This window comes from Pleuronectes platessa, chromosome 10, assembly GCF_947347685.1.
Source record: "Pleuronectes platessa chromosome 10, fPlePla1.1, whole genome shotgun sequence".
Lineage (NCBI taxonomy): Eukaryota > Metazoa > Chordata > Actinopteri > Pleuronectiformes > Pleuronectidae > Pleuronectes > Pleuronectes platessa.
Window position 1 is genome coordinate 6,038,376 of NC_070635.1, and position 20,084 is coordinate 6,058,459.

Below are 20,084 nucleotides of genomic sequence, written 5' to 3' on the forward strand. Positions count from 1 at the left end.
GGAGGGATGCTTCGTGATTGACCGTGTTGTGGTCTTTTAGCGATGCACGTGTGTAGGGAATATCAAACATACAAACATTCACAGTGGGGAAAGAGGCTGAAAGATGAAAAGGTGAGGTCTCAGGGCCCTGCTTGCAATATAGTATGAACCAGCATGTGGCAGTGTGCAACCACAAGTCCACCGAGCCTCCCTGACAAGTCAAAGCGTCACTGATCGAGCTTCTACTACTGCCTCACTTTAAAATTCACTGTAGCACACTAGAGACATACTGGGACGCCTATTTGCTGTATTGGGGAGGGAGTCAGGTTTTATGTGGCCCCATTCCATCGGCTTAATGGTGTGTTTGCTATTGCATCCGCTCTCATTGATGTTTGGATAATTGTTGTTTTTAACCAATAAAAGAAAAACTCCATCTGTACCAACGAGCCTCACAAGTGAACGCTCTGATTTCCAGCGTCTGCAAATGTGCTTTGAAAATATGTTGTTTGTACGAGGAGAAATGTTTTTGATTGTGAGTCTGGTGGAGACGGGTCACATGGAGGCCACACACACACACACACACACACACACACACACACACACACACACACACGCACAACACAAAGAGCAGATTTGCTGTTTGTCTCGTCTATAAACAGAACAGACAAATATATCCGCAGCAGAGCAATAAATTCTGAGCATCTTGTTTCCGCTGATATTATTTGCACTGATGGTGCATCCGACCTTTATTCTATTTATGTTGAGGGACGAGGGACGTAACCTGCCAGTTCAGATCCAGTGTTATCAAAAGAAATGTACACACAATAAACCAAAGACATGCAGTGCAAATGTTTGTGACTTATTTTTTCTGTATAATTTATGAGTCCTTGTATAAAATTGTAACTGTTATCAGGCCTGTGGAGGGACGTTATCAACACATCTGTCACACACATATAGGAGAGTAAGAAGCTACTAAACATAGTAGGTTCAGGGTTTTAGGTTCATTGATCGTGTTGGTGAAGTCCAGCAGACGGTTTGTTATCAGAAATTTTAATTTAATAGTAAATATCCCTATACTCTAAAACATTAAACATTTTTTTCTCCATTACATTAATTTAATGTTACAGTTTCTCATTTAAAACTTAGATCGGCTAATGAAAATTAAATGTTAATATAAGTTCATGTTTTTTTGTTATAAATTGTTGCTGCTCATGTTGCTGATTCTCAATTTTGTGTTTTTTAATGCAAACGGACTTCCTTTTATCTAAGTTACAGAATTGAAATGATGTAAAATGTCAAGGTATCAGCAAAACTATGAGCAATGAAAATAACCCGACAAGGAGCCATCCTTGGAAAAGCAGAAAACTAACATACAATTTTGAGATTTGGGATCAGTACAGGGGCAGTTTGAGGTTCAGTATCGCAGAATGGGGGAGACTGGAATCGAACCACTGACATCAAGTTAGTTGACGATCCGCTCCGCCTCCTGAACCACAACTGCCCCGAAATTAGACATTGTGGTACTTTTACAGACAGTTTTTAACAAATCGGCCAGTAAGACGAGGGGATCCAGACTCATCAGTATTCGGGTGCCGCTGTCACATCCTGTCATGTGACCCAGAGTTACAGTTACAGGGGGGGAGGGGGGGTTACAGGGGAGGTCCCTCTGTATATCTCCAGCATCAAGCACCAGGGTCACACCCTTATCCCAAAACGCTGTGAGCCTGATATTTACAGGTCCACATCAAGAGCCCAGCTCGATGCTTAAAGACCAAGTGGGCCTGGTGACATTATCAATCCGGACACGCTGACATGGGCCGATACGTCTCTGCCGGCTGCTTGATGCATCGGAATGAGCAGAACACAGAGATGGACTTTTTCGTTTGATGAATAAAACATTGATGCAGGTCGGGGCAGAATTGAACTCTTGAATACGAGAGGAGAAACGGTTCTGGATCTGGTTGAGACGTGTTCCAGTGCTTAAGACTCTCTGGAAAACGTGGGTAGATTAGAAATATCCCGCACTGAGAAACTTAACGATCAATATGTGAATGTTATGACAAATCCTAATGAGTGTTTTTATATTTCTGAAATTCCCCGACCTTGTCTTGTGCAGCAGGATGTTTTCTTCCAGACGATTCTCTCCTCTGATCACTATCAATGCCAATTAAGATTAGAACAAATAGACAGAAGGAAATCGTTGCTTCTGTTCCCTCATGTATTCTGTTTGTGGATTCACTTCGCCACTGATAATCTGTGAGTCATTCTGATAACAAGGTTAAACAGCTGAGGGCTGCGTCCTTATCAATCACATCTAGATAACTTCACCTGCAGCAGCAGAATCCCATTCCGTGCTTAGAGACTGTGTTTGTACATAAAAGAGCTGGAAAGGCACTCAGTGGAGCGTAGACCTCCCAAGGCCCCACAGCCACCTGGATTAAAACCTTATAGATGAAACCACACTGTGCTTCTCAGCAACATGTTGTTGGTAGTTCCAGGTACAAGGCCACACCCCTAGAAATCCACTAGATCTACGTTTCTATTTGGAGTCCTAACCCTAAAAAAAAGGATGTATGGATGAATGGACCCAAGCTGCTCACATTCATTGAGACCAAACCCCAAGATTCACACACAATTCTCTGAGAAACCAATTCAATTTTGAAAAAACACAATGTTATAGAGAGAGAACTCCATCCTGTAGTTTTTTGCGAAATCCTGCTAACCAGCAAACAAACACAGAAGAAAAGTCAACGGTACAGGGGACAGCATTATGTTATTAATGCAGTGTGTTTGTGTGTGTGTGTGTGTGTGTCTGTGTGTGTGTGTCTGTGTGTGTGTGTGTGTGTGTGGGCCTGTGCTGCATGATGAAGAGCCAACAGTCACCGCGGATGACATTTCTGCTGTGAAATCATAAACTGCAGCCCGGACAGCAGCAGCAGTTGTTTTCTGTGGTGTCGGGAGCGAATGCAGATGATATAAGCGATGGCCTTTTGTTGGAGCCATTTATCTGAATAAACCATTTATTTTCACTGAGGAACGTCTGCGCTGTGATTCCACCGCTGCCTGACGGTAGTGGTGAGACTGCATCGCCTGACTCATCCATCCTGGTGATAAACTGGGCTGTCACTGGGCCAATGCAGTTCCACAAGAGCTCCCAGACCGGACTCATGTATAACTTGTCCTTTCCACAAATACTGAATCCATGTGTCTATTAAGTTGTTTTAAAAAAAAGGGCAGCGGTCGGTATTTTATTTTGGTGGAATCAGCAGATTATATAATCAACATATGAATAATCCATAGGATAAAATTTATCTAAAATGTCCACATTAATGGTATTTTCGGAGGCTGTGCCACACACACACACACACACACACACACACATACACACACACACACACACACACACACACACTGGCCACTTTATTGCAAACACCTGCACGATATAAAGCAACAGCTCGGCCATCAATTCTGACTATAATGTTCAGTTTTTGTCTAAAAACTTCATTCTGTTTATTGTTGAGGTTTCAGTTTTTTACTCCTCCTTAATCACCGGTTAAGAATACTGGAACAACCACTGATAACTATACGACCCCATCTTAGTGTTAAAATGTGTATTTGAATTCACACTATGAGCTTTTCAGGGTCGAAGACCATAACACATTACAGATACTTATATAATATCACAGATAGATAGATAGATAGATAGTTAGATAGTTAGATAGATGGAAATATAGATAGATAGATAGATAGATAGATAGATAGATAGATAGATAGATGGAAATATAGATAGATCTATAGATAGATAGATGATAGATTGATAGATGGATAGATGGATAGATAGATGGATAGATAGATAGATAGATAGACAGATAGATAGATAGATAGATGATAGATGGATAGATGGATAGATAGATAGACAGATGGATAGATGGATATATATACAGTGCCTTGCATAAGTATTCACCCCCCTTGGACTTTTTCCCATTATGTACTGTTACTAACTGGAATTCAAATAGACTTAAATAAACTTTTTCCCGTTTGATCAACAAAACATGCATAGTACTTTGGAGGTGCAAAATAAATTTTATTGTGACACAAACAATAATGAGAACAAAAAAGTTGACATCTGTTGGGTGCATAAGTATTCACCCCCCTGTGTCAATACTTGGTAGAACCCCCTTTCGCTGCAATTACAGCTGCAAGTCTTTTGGGGTATGTCTCTACCAGCTTTGCACATCTAGAGATGGAAAGGTTTGTCCATTCTTCTTGGCAAAAAAGATGAAGCTCAGTCAGATTGGATGGAGACCGTCTGTGAACCGCAATCTTCAAGTCTTGCCATAGATTCTCTATTGGATTGAGGTCTGGGCTTTGACTGGGCCATTTTAAGACATTAACATTCTTTAATCCAAACCATTCCTTTGTAGCTCTGGCTGTATGTTTAGGGTCATTGTCCTGCTGGAAGATGAACCTCCGCCCCAGTCTCAAGTCTTTTGCAGACTGCATCAGATTTTCTTCAAGGATTTCCCTGTATTTGGCTCCATCCATCTTTCCCTCTATTCTGACCAGTTTCCCTGTACCTGCTGAAGAGAAGCATCCCCACAGCATGATGCTACCACCACCATGTTTCACTGTTGGGATGGTGTGCTCAGGGTGATGGGCAGTGTTGGGTTTTCGCCACACATAGCGTTTTGCATTGAGGCCAAAAAGTTCAATTTTGGTCTCATCTGACCAGAGCACCTTCTTCCACATGTTTGCTGTGTCTCCCACATGGCTTCTGGCAATCTCCAAACGGGATTTTTTATGGATCCCTTTCAACAATGGCTTTCTTCTTGCCACTCTTCCATAAAGGCCAGATTTGTGGAGTAGACGACTAATAGTTGTCCTGTGGACAGATTCTCCCACCTCAGCTGTGGATCTCTGCAACTCCTCCAGAGTAACCATGGGCCTCCTGGTTGCTTCTCTGATTAATTTTCTCCTTGTCCGACTCTTCAGTTTGGGTGGACGGCCTCCTCTTGGTAGGTTTGCGGTTGTGCCATATTCTTTCCATTTTCTTATGATGGATTTTATGGTGCTCAGAGAGATGTTCAAAGCTCTGGATATTTTTTTATAACCTAACCCTGCTTCACATTTCTCCACAACTTTATCCCTGACCTGTTTGGTGAGCTCCTTGGTCTTCATGATGCTGTTTGTTCAGTAATGATCTCCAACAAACTCTGAGTCCGTCACAGAACAGGTGTATTTATACTGAGATTAAATTGCAGACAGGTGGACCCTATTTATTAATTATGTGACTTGCAAATGTGACTTGTGAATGCAATTGGTCGCACCAGATCTTTGTTAGGGGTTTCACAGTAAAGGGGGTGAATACATATGCACTCAACACTTTTCAGATTTTTATTTGTAAATAATTGTGAAATCCATGTAATATTTCCCCCCACTTCCAAATGATGCACTATTTTGTGTTGGTCCATTACATAAACTCACGATGAAATAAATTTTAATCTGTGGTTATACCATGACAAAATGTAGAAAAGTCCAAAGGGGGTGAATACTTATGCAAGGCACTGTAGATAGATAGATAGATGATAGATGGATAGATGGATAGATAGATAGACAGATGGATAGATGGATATATATAGATAGATAGATAGATGAGAGATAGCTAATAAGTTTTGATATTGGAAAACTCTGAAAGACTAATAACAGCAGACGTCTGTAACAGTGTCAAAAGTGTCTTCATAACTTCGGGAGAATTGTAGTCGATTGCATTAGATGGAACCTAAAAAGTGTATTTCATGGTACGTGATGAAACACACAGCGTTCAAGTCTAATTCTGCCCAGACACTGAGCCGTCACAAAGCCCCTCTCACTGACTACACACTGTCCTTTTGTCTGGGATGAAGCCCACAACATGCTTCACAGATTTACCGACTCTCAGAGGAAACGCTCTTGGATCACAAAATTAAAAAAGAGCTAATTCAACAGTTCTGTCTCCTCGTCTCCCCCTCTGTTCTGCAGAGTACAGACAACCACTCTGACTCAATTAGGGCTGCAGAGGGAGACGGCTTAGCAGCGGAAATGTAGGGGGTCAAATCCGGTACAAATTACCGTTGCATTAGCTCATCCCACCAAACGGAACTGACAGTGACGACAAAAAGGAAGAAGAGCCCGAGGAGTTTCATGCGTCACAATGTTTAAGAAGTGCTTAAGGTTTCACTGGATGTGTGGAAAATGTGGGAACAAGGCGCATCCACTGTCACACGGAACGTTCCAACAACAGAGGGGGACGTGTGCTTCATCAGAGGTCGCACTAAGGAAAACCTGAGGCAACACAATGTCAACCGGAGGCCTTTCGGTGAGGAGTCGTGTTGTGGGAGGAGGAAAGAGGAAGGGGGAGGGGGATGACTTGCAATTAAAGTCCAATACTGAAACCGATCATACATTTGTTTTCTGGCTCCTGCTCTCAGACACATTAGTTGAATAGTGCTGCGCGGGCTCTTCCGTAATGGCCGACTCACGGGGCCCATCTGTCTTATTTAACACATTGAAAAAAACACTGTGTTTACAGTTTAGCTGCTATCTTGCTTGTGTCAACGTTATGTAAACACACTTTTATAAACTGCCCCGTGCGTCGGTGGAACTTCGAAGCACGATTCAAAGTGCTCGACGAACTTAAACTTTGCAAATCGGGCACAGAAGTCCACTCGACCCTCGGGATTATTAGTTTTAGAATAATAGATTTGAAGCGTACCACCCGGTCCTCATCAGCAGATGGAGTTTGCTCAGTCATGGAGTTAAATCTGAACGGTTAGCAAGCTTCATGCCAACAGTTCTGTCTCCATGAGAACAGAGGAGACTCCATCCCCTGATGAAGCCCCTGTCACACGGCTGACAGCTGCAGAAAAGACTGGTAAGTGGACGCAGTTATTAATCAGTAGAGGTTTATTCATTAAGCGTGTGTAAGTCCCATATTTGACCCATACTGGAGACTTTCTACACCTTATGAAGTGTGATTATTGTTATTATTATTTTGACTTTCCAGATTGCGTAGGAGATTTTGACCCAAATGTTATGAAAAATACCGAAAAATGACATTCCTTAGTGCTTTTTTAAAGTTATTAAGAATATACAAATATTAAGCCATATAAATTCACTTGAATGTACCACACACACTTTATCTCATGCTCAAGAAAGTGAAGAAGTAAGTATTTAAAGATAATAAAAAATATATGTGGGTGATGCTAACTTTAGTCATACCTAACATCAAATTATATATCAATTAAAAATAAATCAAATATCGGTCGAATAACAAAAGTATTATCAATTATAAGAAAGCATAGGAATTAATTATCCAAATATGATGAATAACAACAGAACAATAACTTCAGAAGGGTTTTGGTGAAGCTAACAACCAATCAACCATTTAACGAGAGGCGTCACTTCCTGGTGCGGAGTCTAACAGGAAGTACCTGGGGAAACTCAGAAAAATCTTTATTAATATACAAACCACTGGACTTTAGCCGTTGCTTTGTTTCCTGTTTGATAAAAACGTCTTTAGTGAACCAAGAAATGTCATAAAACAGCGGTGAGTGTCTTTTTAAAAGGTTTAATGAGCTCTTTAAACTTCTGCCTCCTGTTTTATCTTTACGTCAGTGACGAGCTCACCTGGGGATGGAACCGTTAACTAGCTAGCTATGTGCTAATTAGGGAGCTAGCAACAGGTTTAGCCTCAAATAACGTGAATTAAGAGATAATTTAAGTGATTAATGAGTTGGTGTTTGTCTCCGTGGTTCCCCTCATGGACCCGGGGTAAGGTGAGCAGCCGTATCCGCACAAAGGAGGCGGATAATGTGGGTGTTTACTCGGGTGTACGGGCTAATTTGGCAAATTGAATTCCTCGGGACCTAAGCAGATTCATCCCCCTCTTGTGGAGGCTTTTTCCGGGATTAAACACACTCCTATCACCCCCCCCCCCCCCCTTCTCTCTCTCTAGGTGGATGTGTTCCTAACGTGAGGCTCCATCAGACCCTCTCTCCGCCTCTTGTCCGAGCGGCTCAAACGGCTTAACTGCGTTTTCATAAGCCGCCTTGAATATCCAGCTCGGAATCCGAGCATCCACCGGATCGTGGAGCGGCGGACCGTCTCCTCCTCCTCCTCATCATCATCCGCCTCCTCCTATCTCTGCCTGCCACTATACATTACATTTCCAGCCCCTCTCCTCTCGCCTCTTTTTTTTTTACGCAAGCGGCGTATAGCGACACAAGTGCGCCGCCGAGAGGGAGTAGGAGGGAGACCGGCTCCGGAGCGACGACGCGGCAGCAGCAGAAGCAGAAGCAGAAGCAGCAGCAGCGGCAGTGGTGTGTCGGTCTTTGTGGGGAAAACTGGTGGATCTTGTCTATTCTCCGGATTTTGGACTCGGGCGGCTCGGATAACTTCACACGGGACAAAACCTCCCTCTGCCTTCTTCCATGCCATCCGCCGATCCGCTTCGCCCGGCGTGTTGACGCCACCGGAGGGAGAGAGAGAAAAGGGGGGAAGCCGGGGAAGCTGCACCGGGAGGAGCGCGTGTTGACAGGCGGAGGGCGACATGAAGATCCACGCGTTTCCGTCCGCCAGCTGCACCGCATAGACGCGACACAACACGCCGCGCGGTGGTTTCCTTCTCGTGGGTTTTTGTAAATGGGATTTCAGGAGCTTATGATGCAGCAACGTGGGTCGGCGGCGGCAGCATCAGTTTACAATCGGGGACAGGGAGAGGGATGCTGCACGCGTGAGGTTCTGCACCGGAGGGCAGCGTGTTATTGAGGGGTTTGCACGGCGTGGAAATAATGCACCGAGACACAACTTTGTTTCACGGGCCTGACACACTGCGAGACGCGTGATTGTCCCCTCGTAGAAGTGCGTTTGTGTCCTCGCGCGGGCGCATGCTCCGGTAATCCTGTTATTCTTGAATACACAGCTCAGCGCTTCGGTGCCATTTCTCCGCCAGCCCCGGAGCCCTGTGCTGTTTTCAAAACCCCCGCAGTCTGTCAGTGTCAGTGGTTGTGTTGTGTAGATGACACCCCCCACACAGAGGTGTAGGTGTCTGTGGTACGTGTAGGCAGGGCCCGAACCTGGTGCAGATCCAGTGGAGAGCGAGGTGAGCTGTTTAAGCTGATCTGCAATTATGACAACAAAGCCTTTGAACCTCTGAACCTGTGCAAGTGTCACGGGGGTGTGTGTTAATCCCGCGCACATACATAGTGTGTGTTTTATGTTTGGTGGCAGCAGATCGGCTGCTCGCCACAGAGAGGACTCTGTCACAGCCCTTAGCTGAGGAACCCTGCATTGCATCGTCTACAAGAAAAAGTTTTCAATGGTTTTCCGAAAGTTGCCCGGTGTGTCGGCGTCGGGCATGGGTCTGCGCCTGTCCCAGAAGTTCGTCTTTCTGCTCTTTCTCTCGGGTTTGGTCACACTCTGCTTCGGGGCCCTCTTCTTTCTGCCTGACTCGGTCCGGCTAAAACGCATCTTCCTGTCCAAGACAGAGACGCAGCCGGTCACCGTTGGCTCCGGGTCCGAGAACGATGCCCGGGAGCACATGAAGAGAGCCAGCAAGGAGCCGGAGCCCCCGCGGGGTGTGACCTCCGCCAAGAGGGAGACCAGCACCAAGCTGAAGAGCCTCATCCGCAAGCCGTCCGTCTCTCACGAGGCCACGGAGGAGCGGCCGGCCGGGGTCAGGGCGCAGGACGACCTGACTCTGTCCCGGTCCAGGACGGAGTCCGCCTCGGAGAGAGTGACCTCCACCGACCGCGCTGCCGGCTCGGATACTTTCAGTTACCAGAAGTTCACGAGGTGTCTGCTCAAGCCCCCGCTGGGGAGGGACGGCGGCAAGCCGAGCGACCCCAAGAGCGAGGAGCGCCGGCTGAAAGTCAAAGAGGTAAGGACGAGCCTGGATGAGCCTGCATAACACGATCATGACAGTTTAAAGTTTCTGCATGGAGGGGATTGGTGACCGCTGCATTGGGTGTCTGGAATCAGCTTGTATCTGTGCAGGATGATGGATATCTCATGGATCACATTGATCAACACATCTCAGAGATAAGGGCGAGATGGGGACCCTGCAGGGGAGATCGTGGGAGTTTGATGTTTTTCTGCAGGAGAGGGACAGGGGACTCGGTTGTTTGGAATTATAAGGGTATTAGAGATTGAAAAATAGGAGCTATGTTTAATTCCGGAGGGGAATCTAGGACAGTCATTACCTGTGGGAGATGATGAATATCTAATCCCTCACAATCAGATAATCAGAGGGGGTAAGGATGAGTGAGTGACCCATGGCATGATCATGACAGTTTCATATTTCTGCAGGAGGGGGACATAGGTGACATGTAGTAGCTTCATCCGTTGTGTGGAATAACAAAGGGAAGTTGAGACCAAGTTGAAAGTGAATACAAATCAGGAACTGTTCATGTGAGGTGCAGAACATTCTCTGCAAGGTGCTGAATTATATGTAGCGTCCTAGGTCCTATGGAATCACAGGGGAAGTACAGATTGGTAACATAGAGAGGAAAAATCAGGAACTGTGCTCGGGGTGTTTTCAGGGCAGTGCTATGAGTAATACAATCTAATTAAAGCTATGTTAAAGCTATGACTATGAACCTGCAGGGAGGCACATGGTAGTTTAACATTTCTGCTGTGGACAGGTGACATGTCGTATCTTCATTTTGAAAAATTTGAAAAATAGGAACAATGTTTTCTGTGGGGTGAATCGAGGACAACTGTTATCTGTGCAAGATGAGAAACATCTAATCTATCACATTGATCAAATCATCTGATCAGACATTAATCTACTTTTTCCAGAATGACAGATCTTGTTGCTTTTTAAATGCACATAAATTAAACATGTTTCAGTTGTTTCATAAATTAATCTTGCTCTCAAAATAATAACACGACAGTTGAATAGTTGTCTGTCAAATTCCGATATAAATAAACCTAGGGAAGCACACTTGAAAGAAGCTATATTTCCGCTGTTGATGTTTTTGCCTGACAGAACCGACAGTGTCTCCATAGAAGCAGCGGGACAGCTGTTTGCCAAGCCGCTGTCAAACAGACAAAATACAAATCCCTTTCAATCACATCAACTCGGCTAAATTTACCCGTTGCCTTTTGCCTTTTTTTTGGTCAGATGAATTCCTGTTGGGTTTCTATTAATGAAGATGTGGAATGGAAGACTTGGAAGTTTCTGTATGTAGCTGAGTTAAGATGAGGCCTAATATTCTGTGAACGGAGAGAAATAATGTGAGACAACTTTCATTATTTCTTCACAGGAGGACGTTAGCATTTTTACCGCCTTCAGCAGGACAGTCTGGGTTTTACGAATATAATCTTACTTTGTTTGTATATTAATCAAATCAATACATTTGTCTTTATGTCCGCTGTTCTGCAACACTTTCCATCATGTCAGCGTGCATGATAACTGTTCTGCATTTAGCTGTCGCACCTCCAACTCCTTCACACAATCGCCTGCAAAATGATGTGACTGTGTGTGCTCCTTCGGCCAGGAGCTCTTCAAGCTGTCTGCCAGCCTGTGTTGAGCCCTGTGGGTCCAATAAGGGCTCCAGAGTGGGAGCGTCTGTGGCTCACACATCTGTACCCACTCGAGGCTGGTGAGGAGGAGGAGGAGGAGGGGTGGAGGAAAAAGAGGGAGTGAAGGCGGGGAAGCCAATGGGCAGCGTGTGCAGATGGGTTTCATCCTTGGCTTGTGACATGGATAAGTCCTGCTGTCACTCTCACTTCAAGCCTGCTGTCATCCTCTCTTGCTGCTCACATGACTTCCATACCTAGAGGTGAAGTGCTCCATGATAACTGAGGCGTCAGAGGACAGACAGGGTTATTTGCCCTTGTGCACTGAGCTCTCACTGACTCACAGCCTGTTCCCGTTGATGCTCTCTCAAGTGAATGTCAGTGTAACTTTGCTCGGCCGGTCTGTTAAGCTGAGCTTGGCAAAGTTTTGTGTCCTGCGGTCGTAATCATTGGCTATTTTTCCACCACGCCCTATTTTGCCTAATTATCTTTGCAGAATATTAATTGCGTGTCCTTGAATGAGGCTCTTTATTAAGGCGATGGAGCACAGACAGTCCCTGCTTACAGGCATTGCATGCTGCTGTGTTCGTGTCCGTATCCTATTGTTGTTGCCACAGTTCCCTCTGTCTCCAGCCTGCTGGCAGCTTTCCAGACGACTTCTCCTTTTTTTCCCTGTAGGCTCACATTTCATGCTGCCAGCACACGCTGACACATTGCGAGCCTGCGCTTTGTCCACATTTATAGATGTAAAACCAAAGAGTCATTGAAACAATGAAACTAACTTGTTTTGATGTGTGTTCCTGTGAAGCACTAAATATAATGCAGGGCTGAATTTGTAGTTGTCAGTCTTTCAGCTTGAGTTGTGGTGTACAGACCGAGCTGTTCTGCAAAAAGCAGTGCTTTTATTTTTTCCGCTGTAAGGGAATGTAGAAAGAGGGGTTCCCCTCCCGAAGCCAAGAGAAAGAGTCTGGCCCAGCCCGCAGGCGGCCTCAATGCCCAAACTTTGAATGGGCATCGTTTTTCACAAATGCCAGCAACTAGAAAGCAGACTCCCCACCTTCCTCCTCTGTGTGTGCACCCAGTGCCAAGAAAGGGTGAAACAAGGGACAATGACTGCTTGATCACACAAGGCAAATGTTTGAAGGCAGCCCACCACTAGCTCGGGCCCCCAGGATGCCAACAAACGCTGTTTACCTAATCCTGCAGCTCCCTTCTAGTGGACACGGTTCATTCTCCTCCAAATGTCCTCAACAGGGCGAAGATGATCATTTTCAAACAGCTTCCTGTTTGTAATTCTGTGATGTCGTGGCTCACTGGGTCGCCTGTGATGCTATGTTTCTGTCTCAGTGGCTCCAGCTTGAGAGGCTGGATTGCGTTGACCCCAACAGAAAAATGTGCACCTGGAGCAACAGGAGAGGGTCTTGTTCTGCATGCACATTTTCTTAAGTCAGGCTGGAACTTATAGAGCAAAGTAATAAAAAATAGTGGATGGCAGGAGTGCAGAGGTAGCACATCCAAACAAATGCATCGGCGGAGCAAAGGAGACATCAGAGAATGATCGGTGCTCTGTAGCAATTCAAGGGCGGCGGCTCATTCACAGACTATAGCCTCCATCTCTTTCTCTCCTCTGTTGGTCTCTACAGCATCACATACATCAAACGAGTAGCGAGCATTAAAAAGCAGTTTGCATAAAACCTGAGATTTGCTTTCTCTCTAATCTGCTGAGTGTTTAACACAGATCTGCCGGTGCAGTCAAACGAGGGGCCTTGCCTAAAGGAATTGGAAAATACATAATAATGTGGCCTCTAACATATGATGCATTCACGTGGGGAGAAGGTAAGCAGCACAGGGGGGGTGATGGAGCTGACAGCTAAGCACCGCAGTGACAGGACAGACGTGCTGCAGCCTCTCATGGCAGAGCCTCCTCCAGTGGAGCAATCCAAGTCGTCAGGTTTTTCTTTGTCCCGCTTGTGTGTTTGCGAGTGTTGCGTTTGTGTGCACTCGCTGCATGGGGTATAAATGTGGAGTTTGACAGTTTCGGTTGGAGGTGCTGCCACAGTGTTTACCCAGCCAGTTACAAGCCCGCCTGCATCACTGGGTAGACTGGCAACAATCAAATGAGGTGCATCTGTTCCAGCTGCTGTTGGTGTGGGTCCTGGTAACCATCCTCCATGTTATTTGAACAACAAAACAGTTTAACCGAGTGCCCAACGGATTAAACGGTTGGCCAATAACAATGGGCAGATATGAGTCTTTCACAGTATATCAAATATCTGCGTTGTTTAAATGTTTTTACCTAAAATTAATTTGTTGTTTTTCAAAGCTCTTATACCAGTCAGGCATAACAAAAAGTCCATTATGCTGAGAAGACGTAAGTCATAAGACATATTTGCTTAAACCATTATCATTTAGTTTCACTCTCTGAATACAAACAGCTCATCTGATAATTTAAGTTTCGCACCAAACAGCTGAAGGGACATTTAGCCAAAGATTCAGTTCACTACATTTAGGTTTCAGCAGAAAATGTAATCTTAAATATCCCCTGGTGCTATGCAGTTTTAGTTTTGAGTTGTTTGCTTCCAGAGAAAAAGTTGAAAACTTGTGGATATCTGATTTGATGTGATATTTTGACCTATGTAGGCCAATTTATAAGGTAGGTCAAAGGTCAATGTTACTTAAAAAATCTGAGCATCTACAGTACATTTGAATCACACTGTCCCTCAGTTAAAAAACGATGGTGTCTCACCACACTTTGCTATTATTTGAGATGTTTTAATGTATTTTTACTTTGATCCTGAGAGACAAAGTACAACAATTTAATGTAAATTAAGTACTTCTGATCCACACTTAAAGGTAGAAGCTTTGATGTAAAGTTTTTATTTTACAGTGTCAGGAGTATGCCGAAACTGGGAAAGTAACAAATTCACCCATTCAACAATAATTTCACTGCCACTTCACACAAAAACACTAACACAGAGGCAAAACCTAACAAAAACCCACAGTAGATAAGCTTGTAGCTGAACCTGAAATCCCCTTATAGCGGTAATGACCACTGAGCTGGGTGTCTGTGTGAATAAAATGCTGCCGCTAAGCCGGCGCCTTCTGGCTGCCTCTGAGAACCATGACCTTCCTCCACCCCTCATTCCCCCTCTGTCCCCAGCTACGAATCAGGTGTGCCAAACAACCTTCAGTCTGGGCTGGGAAAATGGCCGTCTGCTGAGCAAGAAGAAAGAAGCGGAAGATGAACAAAGTCTCGAGAAAGGGCCAGCGGCCCCGCAGAGCAGAGGAACGTTTGTGTTTTCCCTCTCTGTGGAAGCTGTGCAAATGTCAGTGGCTGGTGTTTGGAATGTGAGCCCAGAGTGGTCTTTTGGTCTGTTGATGTGGGGGAGTTGGTTGTCGGAGCTGCTTGATATCGATATATTGTGCAAGATAATTGCAGCTAAGGGCCGATACTATCAGCCCCTCTCTGCCACACAGGAAGAAACTGACCCCTTGATCTAATTTCTTAGACGTTTAAGTGCTCTTGTTATATGGCCGTTGTTGGCATAGTTTCGTATTGAGAATGTAATTACAATAGTAGAGCAACATCCCAGGTTGTTAACATTATGAGCAGCTAATAATGATAATGAGTCAAGGGCAGGGTTGAGTTTTCCAACTCGTTACATAACATTTCTTTTGCTACTAATTTGTCTGAGTCACATTAACCCAGTGGGTTAAACTTGAAGAAAAAGACAATTTGTGGGTTTCTATTACCTCATTACTTAATGTACTGATATAATCCAGGAGTATTATTGGACTTTTTAGTGTGTATTGAAAGTACAGCATTATAATAATGTATTTAACACTGTGAGTTAAAGTTGAACTCATGTCATTATGGGTAGAATAAGGTTTACTGAGCATCCTGTTTATCATGCAAACACCTTTATTCTGATCGTTCTTGGTTTCCTTAGCTGATAAACTGGGAACTGGAACAGCTGGAATCAGAGTCTGTAGATCCGTTGTGAAACCCTCTGAGAATAAAATGTGTCATACTGACTTAACAGAAGCGCCCATAAGCTATACCTCCTGCAAGGAACATGTTTCAAGCATTGATTACTACACACAGTTATGTGTTATGTGTTACTTATGTGAACCCACTGTCTCATTCAGTTAAAGAGCAAAAGATCTCACATTAGTGTGATCAAAACCAAACAGTCCAAAATGAAAACAAAGTCAACCTGCATTGAGTAACTGCAAGTTTTTATAACAGACCTTCAGTTATGAAACCAACAAACACTGTGAGAGCCAATTTCAACCATAACTGTTTTTTATAGTGATGAGTTTATTTTTTCCTTTTGAGTATGTATGGTAAAGTTTGTTTTCACCAAAAAACATTGTCTTTTTCCTTAAGGCCTAACAAGCAGTGTGCTCCACCCTACTATTAAAATATTTGCAAAGCCGATGTAGAACTATTTAAAATGGGTCACTGTCATTTCTACTTGCTAGCAGTGTCTTGTTTTCCTGCCGACACTGGCAAACTGCTTTTTCTTTGTTTTTCGCCATAATATGGAACGTTTGAATGATTGAGGGTGATGCGGTGGAGAACAAAAAAGTGAAAAAAATGGTGGACGCCCTCATTAAATCATATAGTGCTTACAAGTGGTTAAAAACTGCACCATGTACCTTTAACTTAATGCTTGCCCTCTAAATAAATTAATATCAGGATATATCCACAATGTTTTGGTTTTAAAACAAGTCACTGTTGCTGTTTACGCCTGCTGTCCACACCACTCTGGAGTTTTCAAGTGGTTAAAACAAAATTTTGGAATTGTCGCTGGCCCCATTTTCGTATAGATGGGTATAAACGGATGTTTTGGAAATGCTCCTGTGAATTGTCCGAAACAGTTCGACCACTTTGTTGGTTCAAAATCACTATTGCTGTTTCTCACTGGTAGTATTTTCTGTAATTTAGCAACCAACTGCAGAGTAGATAATCTGCTTCCTGTTTTTGCCCGCTGTACATGAATGGTCAGGTGATATGTGTTAATATGGATGGGGATTATTCCTCATATAGAGCAAAAAATCTGAGCAACCTGTTCAAACCCTCGCTGACTACATGCTGAGGCAGTGTTGCCCAATGCAGAGCTTGCCTGCTAGAACACGACAGTATTGATTTCCTTCCTTTTTATAGCTAACCCTTGTCTTTCTGTCCCCTGAAGTCAGCACACAGCCCCTGGCCTGCATGGACACAATTAAAAACAATGTAGGACAGTCAGGGCTGGACCTCGGGCTGAGAGAAGACCCCGAAAGGCCAAAGCAGCTGCATCCAGGAAATCTCGTGCTCCGCAGAATAACACTGAGACAGAGAAATGTCAGGCAGAAACATCATGGCCCAGCAAAGAAGCTTGTTTTTCAGTGGGCGATAAAAAGCTGATTAAGCTTTACAACACCAGGTCTCCCCCCCCCCCCCCCCCCAGGCAATCACTGCAGGAAGTTAGAGACTGGGTGGAAGGGAGAGAGGAAAAGGGGAGGATGTGAGGTAAAAAGGGGGAGATGTTAGCTAATATCCTTCTAGCCTTCAGTGCAGTTCTCCCCCCCCATTCCCTTTGTGGTCGAGCCACTAACTTCAGGGTGAGTGTCTCTGTCGAGGCATGCTTCCCAAAAGGTGTGTGTCTGTGTGTGGACATGCCTCTTGTGCAAGTGCAGTCCTTGTAGAGAGCTAGGCGATACACACTGGTTGCTTTGTAGAAGCATATTCGTTATTTTAAGGTGTGGGCTTTTTCTGTGGACTATTTGTATATGTGTGTGTTTTTGTGTGGGTCAGGGTTAGAGGTGGAGGATCACATCTTGAATAAATAAAATGCCTTTCTCACTTGAGAGGCCAGTCAGTTCCTACTGTTTGCCCAGAATTGAACAACATTAGGGTTACAGGTCGTATGCTGTGTGTGTGTTTGTGCGTGTGCGTGTGTGTGTGTGTGTGCGGGGGTTGGTGCATGTGAACAATAAATGTGATCTTCAGCTTTTCTTTAAAGACGGTTTAGCAGATGTTTTTCCTTCTTGCACCATCAAAATCCAGTTTTCACTTCCACATTTTGCGAGTCTTTAAATCAGGCCTGACCAGCCAATTTTCGCTCTATTTGTCTAAGCCCGCCCCCGCCCCCCCTCTCTGTTTACTGTAGCCTCAGGGGTTTTGCGTCACTCCCCAGTAAAAGCAGAGTGTCATGTCCTGCACCAGAGTTTGTCCACATTTTGACCTCCTTGTCAAACAGAGGAGCGCAAAGAGCTGTGATTGGGCGACTCTGTATGGCAGCAGTCGTCTGGTTTTTTTCTGTTTGTTTCCCCTCCTCCTTGAAAGTAGATTAACGCTTCTCTAAGGTTTCATCACCCAGACTCTCAGAAATCCTCCTAACACTGTGTCGCTCTTTCCATTGCTGTGATGTTGCAGTAAGTTCCATTGAAGCCCATTTATCTTGACTTAACGGCAGTGCTGACATAATGGGGTCATTGTGTGTGTACCTCTGAATCCTGGCTTCTGAAGGCTTGTGATTACTGGAAAACACACAGATTCACTACTGACTGGGTCCTCACAAATTTCAGGGGGATCCTTTCCTGTGTATTGACTTCGATTCGTCCATATTCACCCAAAATCTTTCATAGTCTCTGTCTGTGTTTACCGAAACTTTCCACTGCTCTTGCTAAAATCATTAGCTCCTTTTCAAGGGATAAGCAGCGTGCTGACTGTTCTTCTGTAAATGCACATGGACCCTCAGCATCCTGCAACACTTTTAGCAAATGGCACAGCCACTTTGAGCCCAATCCCGTTTTAGCTTGCTTCATGCAGTGGGTAATGAGTGTGTGTGTGTGTGTGTGTGTGTGTTCCTATGTGTGACTCTGTGCGTGCGTTTGCTGCAGATGAAGAAAGTCCATGATGAAAGATGAAAGGTCCAGGGGTGGCCTCGTTTGCTCTGGGCGCTGCTTGACATCCCTCGCTAGGTGCCAAATGAAATCGTCCCTCCCATCTCCCCCCAGCCTCCTCTCTCTGGCCTCGCTGCTCAGGCAGAAATAGGAAAGAAGTGGAGTGAGCAGAGAGACACACTGGCCTAGATGTAACCAGCAGACTCTCTGAGCCCCCAGCTGAGTTCCAGCCTCCTGCATTTATGCCTGCCTAATTGGTCAGAAACAACATGCATGGCTGTGTTCACAGGGTATCGGCAACACATTAGACTGGGCCAGGACACCTGATCGTCCCCATATGTTTCCCCATCTCCTTTTCCTCCTTACTTATTTTTTTTGTCGGGTCTTCGTTGGAATTTTTTTGGGGGAAATACAGTCACTGACTTTGTTATTCCTCCTTCTTGTCTCTCTTTTTTTATTTCCCTCCTCCCTGCTTCTTGGCAATGTGTGGCCTCAGGAATATTTACTGCCAATGCTTTGCCAATTATTCCCTCCTCTGCATCACTAGAGAGCCAGTGTGAGCTGGCCTGTCTGCATTGTTGTTATCGTGTTGTGACATGGTTTGGGCTATACTTTCAAGACGGCTGAATAATGCCATCAAGCCTATGACCTACAATTTAGGCAGCTCACCGGAAGACAACATCATCTTTTATGTAGTGGCCTTTGTTGGCCAGCATCGAGTTTCCCCCAGGGTGACGACAATAGCTTTTATATGGAAAGCTCACCAGACCGTTTTCATGGTCAACAGTGTGCTGTCTATCTCTTTGTGTGTTCAGAGGAAAATGTGCCTCCTTAGTGATTTTCCCCTTTAACGGCATCAGTGCGCAAATGGCCATTAATTAGCTGAATGCTTACAAAACCATTTTAGCCAGCGCTGGGTGTATTTGTTCATTATTATCACAATTAAGTCTCAAATCAAATGGCAGCCGCGGTGCTCAGTACTCATTAGGGAGCTGTATAGATTTCTCTTGTTTCTGTCAAGGTTGGATGATGGGCCGGCTAGATAATTGCAGTTTTCAGCCGCCCAAAGTCTGTAGAAAGGCAGTGAAATAACAAACTGATTTGATGGTCTGCTATGTACTGTGTGCAAGGACAACCAGTTTTCTGATCACTGATTGGATGACAAGTGTCAGTGACAAGCATATATCTCGAGCATGAGTATTACACGGAATGCGGAATAGATGCATGCTCAAATTTTTTTGATATTTCTTGGATATTTATCTTGACCTGAGCGAACCAGGGTAGAACCAGATTAACTGTCATTCTGGGAAACAACACTAAGAGTCTTCCTGCTCATGAACGCAGCCGTCTCAGGCTGGATGTTGGAGTGCTTCTTTAAAATACTTTTGACAGGAACCGTTTGGTTCACATCTACTGCTAAACCCATTATCACTGAAAATCTGGAATGATTACTTTTTAAAGAGAGGTTCTGTTTTAGGACATAGTCTCTCTAAAACATGTATTATCCTTAATAATGTAGCTGTTAACTTTCTTGTTGGCTCCCATTTGCGATCAGGGTTGTTGTAGGTGGTGTTTTTTTTTTCGCGAGAAAAGTCGACGCTTGTAATTTTCTCTAGAGTGAATGGTGACACAGTGTGTTTCAGTTACAGGAA

The 20,084-nt window shown here is 44.4% G+C and overlaps 1 protein-coding gene across 2 annotated transcripts in view; it reads left to right on the forward strand.

Moving 5' to 3' along the window:
• The first annotated feature begins 8,252 nt into the window (after positions 1-8,252).
• The window catches only part of LOC128450137 (mannosyl-oligosaccharide 1,2-alpha-mannosidase IC), a 167,239-nt gene continuing 155,407 nt past the window's right edge, over positions 8,253-20,084 (forward strand). For both annotated transcript variants that reach the window (XM_053433627.1, XM_053433626.1), the window contains exon 1: positions 8,253-9,895. In XM_053433627.1, the coding sequence (XP_053289602.1) occupies positions 9,335-9,895 (561 nt within the window). In that variant the 5' untranslated portion in view covers positions 8,253-9,334. The remainder of the gene's footprint in view (positions 9,896-20,084) is intronic.